The 5145-nt window shown below is 61.8% G+C and overlaps 1 protein-coding gene across 1 annotated transcript in view; it reads left to right on the top strand.

Moving 5' to 3' along the window:
- The first annotated feature begins 748 nt into the window (after window positions 1-748).
- Window positions 749-5145, top strand: part of RHBG (Rh family, B glycoprotein) — a 5053-nt gene continuing 656 nt past the window's right edge. The window contains exons 1-8 of the mRNA XM_009892067.1: window positions 749-929; window positions 2292-2478; window positions 2870-3020; window positions 3161-3308; window positions 3629-3795; window positions 4008-4145; window positions 4297-4439; window positions 4636-4757. Of these exons, the coding sequence (XP_009890369.1) occupies window positions 749-929; window positions 2292-2478; window positions 2870-3020; window positions 3161-3308; window positions 3629-3795; window positions 4008-4145; window positions 4297-4439; window positions 4636-4757 (1237 nt within the window). The remainder of the gene's footprint in view (window positions 930-2291; window positions 2479-2869; window positions 3021-3160; window positions 3309-3628; window positions 3796-4007; window positions 4146-4296; window positions 4440-4635; window positions 4758-5145) is intronic.

Raw genomic sequence — 5145 nt, 5'->3', positions numbered from 1 at the left:
ACAGCTTTCCCGTGAGGGTGGCGGAGCGCGGGCACAGGCTGCCCAGAGAGGCGGTGGAGTCTCCTTCTCCGGAGAGATTCAAACCCCGCCTGGACGCCGTCCTGTGCGACTGCTCTGGGTGACCCCGCTCCGGCGGGGGGTGGAGGAGAGGAGCTCCAGAGGGCCCTGCCGACTCCCGCCGGTCTGGGATTCTATGATTCTTCACCGAAGTCCCCCTGATCCATCATTTTTCCTACTGACCGGGTAGTTTAAACCTGGCTTTGCTGAGCTTGCCAGATCCCACCAGGTCAGCCCCACCACGCTCGCTGCACCACCCTCCATCATCCTCCATCTGACCTGATCTCCCCAAACCATCACGTTTCTCCCATGCCAAACCTCCAGAAAGGCTGAAACCTCGGGGGGCTCCCCCAGCCACAGCTCCCCCCACATCCCTCCCTGACCCTCTGGCACCCAACCCGAGACGGACGCCGACACCAAAAGCCCCACGTGCTTCACCAGCACAGTGGCCCGAGCCACCTGATGTGACAAAAACCAGATGCCAAGGCGTGCCGGGGCGGCCAGCCCGGGGTTTCCGTGTTGGCAGCTCCGTCCTGCTCCCGGCCGGCTCTTCCGCCCGCGGGAAGCACCGCGGCGAGGGCAGGACCTGGCAGCCACCCCGGCAGGCGGAGTTTGCAGCCCCAGCGTGTCTCTCCTCGTGTCTCCCCGGTTTCGGGGGGGGGGGGTTTGCCTACCCTGGCTACCCCGCGACATGCCTGAGGACACCATCGCCTCCAGGCTCCGGCTCTCCGGGCTGTGCTTCTTCCTCCAAATCCTCACCATCATCCTCTTCGCTGCCTTTGTCCGGTACAGCCCAGAGAGCAGCTTCGGTCCCTGCTCCCAACAGCTGAACTGTAGCTGGAAAAACCAGGACTCGGGTTTTCAGCATCCTCGTGAGTACTGCCGTCCCGGGTGGGTGCAGAGAGCGGCTCTACCCTGTCCCCAGGCGCTGCTGAGGGGGTGGCACGGGATGTCACCACATCCAGGCTGTGGACCTGTCACACCATCCAGCTCTGAGTAAAAACAAAGAAGGGGAACATCAAGCCACAGGGTTGGGGTACCAGTGCAGCCCACCGAGAAGGGGTCGGTGGGTGGAAAGCAGATGTGCTGCAAGGATTTTGCGCGTGTTTGGACAAAGCCAAACCTAAACCAGGGAAATTTGGGTCTAGGACACGTGTTTTGGGAGCTGGAGCACAGCGGGGATCACTGGGTGCAGTGACAAACCTGGGGTTGTCCTCCCATCCCGGGGTTGCGGGGGGAGCACGGCGGCTTTGGGGTCTGCAAAACATCCCACCAACCTGCTGGGTTTCGCAGTGCCGAGGGATTTGCACCGGAGCCCCTTTGGCGGAGGATTCAGCTCCCTCAGTGCTACCGCGGGGTCCAACACGGGGCTGGGGGTCTGCCCCGCTGGGAGCATCCCTCCTGCACGCTGGGCATCGCTGCGAAACCCATCCTGGGCTGGGGGATGAGGCGTTGATCCCGGCTTTTCCGAGTCAAGGGCAAGGTTTGGATTGGAAAGGAGCCTCCGGAGCGCCGCGGACGAGGGAGGGGAGCCGAGCGGAGCAGGAGCAGCCTGGCAGGCAGTGGGCAGGTTCTCCCGGTTTCTCCTGCCCACGTAACCCCACCCAGCGCAAGCAGTGACTCACGGCTCCGGCACGACTCTTGGCACAGCCGAAGGGTGCAAAGGGCATTTAGCCCAAGTGAGAATCTCATCCCCCCCCACCTCTGGTTTGCCACCAAACAGTACCAGATTGGTCCCATTTTTCTGTTCACCCTTCTGGTCCTCTTGTCCCGTGAAGCAGGACGTGATGTTTTCAGGGGCAGTGGAGAGGTCCCGGGGGGTGGCTGACATCTCCGACCCACTTTCGCGCTGGTGCCGATGGCTCTTGGCCACCCCAAGAGGTTTCTGAGCTGTAGGGTGAACCACGTGCATGTACCGAGGTACCTGCATGGGGCGGTTGTGAACAGAGTGGCAGGGACCGCGGCAGGCAGGGACGACTTCACCTGTCACCAGCAACAGCAACAACCACTCATGCTCTCTGCTGGAGATCTCCAAGGGAGATCCAAGACCAGATCCACCATGGTTCTGGAGATACGTAGGCAGAGCAAAGCTGATTTGAAGGCTAAAACCTTCAGCTCCCCAAAATCTGTTAGGGCAGGGGGTGTCTGAGCCCCCTCGGGGGGACCGGCCGGCGGGAGGGTGGCTGCCTGCCCTGGATGCCTCCAGACCCATCCTTCTGCCTCCGCTCTGCCAGGTCTCCGGGATGTCCACCTCCAAGTTCTCCTTGGCTTCGGGCTCCTGGTGGCCTTCCTTGGCCGCTACGGGCCAGGCAGCGTGGCCATCAGCATCCTCGTCGTGGCCTTCGCCGTCCAGTGGGCCGTACTGATCCAGGGGTTTTTATACTCCTTCCTGAACGGCAAAATTTACGTGGGAGCTCAGAGGTAAGGTGGGAGGGAGCTGCTGCCGCCCAGCCGTGATTGTCCCGGGTCCAGCCCTGGCACACTGGCTCCCTCCTCTGTAAAACTCACAGCTCTGCTTTGGAGGAGGATTGTAAGCACAAGTAGGACCAGGCTGCTGGGTTATTTGAGTACCACACTAATAAGGGCCACCTAAGTCCTGCCGACGTTACAGCCGGGCTTTTAGGGGGGCACACTCAAGCCCAGGTGTCCCTTTGTCACCGGCATCGCGAGGCTCGGGCCGCCCGTTCAGCTTGCAGGAGCAGTGAGACGCGGGGCTGCAGTCCCCCCCAACCCTGCTCTCCCCAGCTCCCGCGCTCGGCCGCCCCACGGGCAGCGCCGGGTCCAGCCCCACACCTTCCCCTCTCCTTCCCAGCATGGTCAGCGCCGACTTCTGCACCGCAGCCGTTCTGATCTCCACCGGAGCTGTTCTGGGCAGGGTAAACCCCGTCCAGATGCTGCTGCTGACCCTGCTGGGAGTCACCCTCTTCACTCTCAACGAATACATCCTGCTCAGTCTCATGGGGGTGAGTCAGTGATCGGGGGGGAGGGCACGAGAAAAGGGGGTCACCATGGGTTTAGGCTCCTCATGTCAAGACCTGCCTTGTCTGTAGAGACAAATCCCACACGCCCCCCTTCCCGCACGTTGTTTTTCTGTACTCACCAGGTAAGTGACAGCGGGGGCTCCTTGACTGTCCACACCTTTGGTGCTTATTTCGGCTTGATGGTTTCACGGATCTTGCATCAGACTCACATGGACAAGAGGAAAGAGCAGCGGGACACGGGTCACCAGCCAGATGTCTTTGCTGTGGTTGGTATGGAGCTCGAATCCTACAACACCCAAGTCATAGACATGGTGGTGGAAGGATCATCACCAACATTAGGACTGCGTGGCTACGGCTTTGACCAGCACAGTCCTGCAAACCATCAAGGACAGAGAGCTCCTCCACCTCCCTGGGGACCTGTCCTGGGGCTGAGCCACCCCCACTGCAGGAAAAAGCTTTTCCTCATGTCCAACCTGAACCTCCCACACCGCAAGCTGCAGCCGCTTGCATCTCTTGGCACTAGCAAGAAGTTTCTTTCCCACAAGGGATCAACCCCAACATCAAAACCTGTCTGTCCCCCTTCCCTGCAGGAACCGTCTACCTATGGATCTTCTGGCCCAGCTTCACCTCAGCCACCACGGTCCATAACAACGCTGAGCCCTGGGCAATGCTCAACACCTACTTCTCGCTGGCGGCGAGCACTCTGGCCACCTTTGTCCTCTCACCTGTCCTCTACGAGGAGAGCACCCTGCGGATGGTAGGTCCTCTCCTGGGACAAACCCAAGTCTCATGCACTGCCCATGTCCATCCTACAGGGATGGTGAGCATGAATACACAAAAGGGGACAACCATTAGGTTTTCTTCGGTTTGTTAAGACCCAGTTCGATCCCTGAGGAATCCCAAATCCCCCCAGCCCCACGCTGATAGCTTCCATGGAGCCAATTTCCCAACCATGTCCTGCTCCATCAGGTTCAGATCCAGGATGCCACCTTGGCCGGTGCGGCTGTGATGGGTATGGCTGGGGAGATGCTGGTCACCCCCTTTGGAGCCCTCACCGCGGGGTTTCTGGCTGGCCTGATCCCCCCGCTTGGCTTCAGGTTCCTCACGGTGAGTCGCCTCGGGACAGCAGAGGACACCGGTCCCAGGTCAGGGGACCACCCGCCTCTGGGGGACGCTGCCTTGCCAACCCGCTGCAGCACAGCCTCCCCGGGTAAGCATCTCCCATCCGAACCCCGGCTCTTCCTTACGCTCTCCCCAGCCCGCCCTGCACTCCAGGCTGAAAACCCAGGACTCGTGTGGGATTCACAACGTCCACGGGCTGCCGGGGATCCTGGGCGCCTTGCTGGGGACGCTGCTGACGGCACTGGCCACCGCAGACGCTTACGGTGGCAGGGGAGAAGAGCCAGAATCAGGGGGGGCGGGGACGCCATGTGCCATGCTGGGGCCACCACAACCCCTGAAATGGGGGATGCTCCACACACCCTCTGTTACAGCACCCCCTTATCGCACATCACCCGCAGCCATGAGTGGGAGCCCCCCCATTTCCCTGTTGGGGTGAACAAGCTCCCCAAAAACCCATCCCTGCTCCGGCTTGCAGGCTGGAGCTCGTGTTCCCGCTGGTGGCCCAGGGCAGCCGGACAGCCATCGACCAGGCGCTCTACCAGCTCTGCGCCCTGCCCGTCACCCTGCTGCTCGCCACCCTCGGGGGCTGCCTGACTGGTGAGTTTTGCCTCCAGTGGGAGGGGACAACGGGTGCGAGGGGCAGGGGAAATGATGGGTTTTGGCGGGGTCAAGTGATGGGTTTTGGTGGTGGTGGGGGAAGCCAGGAGCAGCCCCAAAGCGAACCCTTCCCATCATTTGAGCCAGCAATGTGCCCTTGTAGCCAAGAAGGCCAATGGTAGCCTGGGGTGCGTTAAAAAGAGGTTGAGGGGGGTCATCCTCACCCTCTGCTCTGTCCCGGCGAGGCCGTAGCCGGAGCACTGTGCCCAGTGCGGGGCTCCCCAGTTCAAGACAGACACGGAGAGGGTCCGGCGGGGGCTGCGGAGATGCTCAGGGACTGGAGCGTCTCTCTGCCGGGGACAGGCGGGGGGAGGGGGGGCGGGGGGGG

The sequence above is a fragment of the Charadrius vociferus genome, unplaced genomic scaffold, assembly GCF_000708025.1.
Source record: "Charadrius vociferus isolate BGI_N301 unplaced genomic scaffold, ASM70802v2 scaffold489, whole genome shotgun sequence".
NCBI classification, from domain to species: domain Eukaryota; kingdom Metazoa; phylum Chordata; class Aves; order Charadriiformes; family Charadriidae; genus Charadrius; species Charadrius vociferus.
This window is presented reverse-complemented; position numbering and strand designations above follow the sequence as displayed.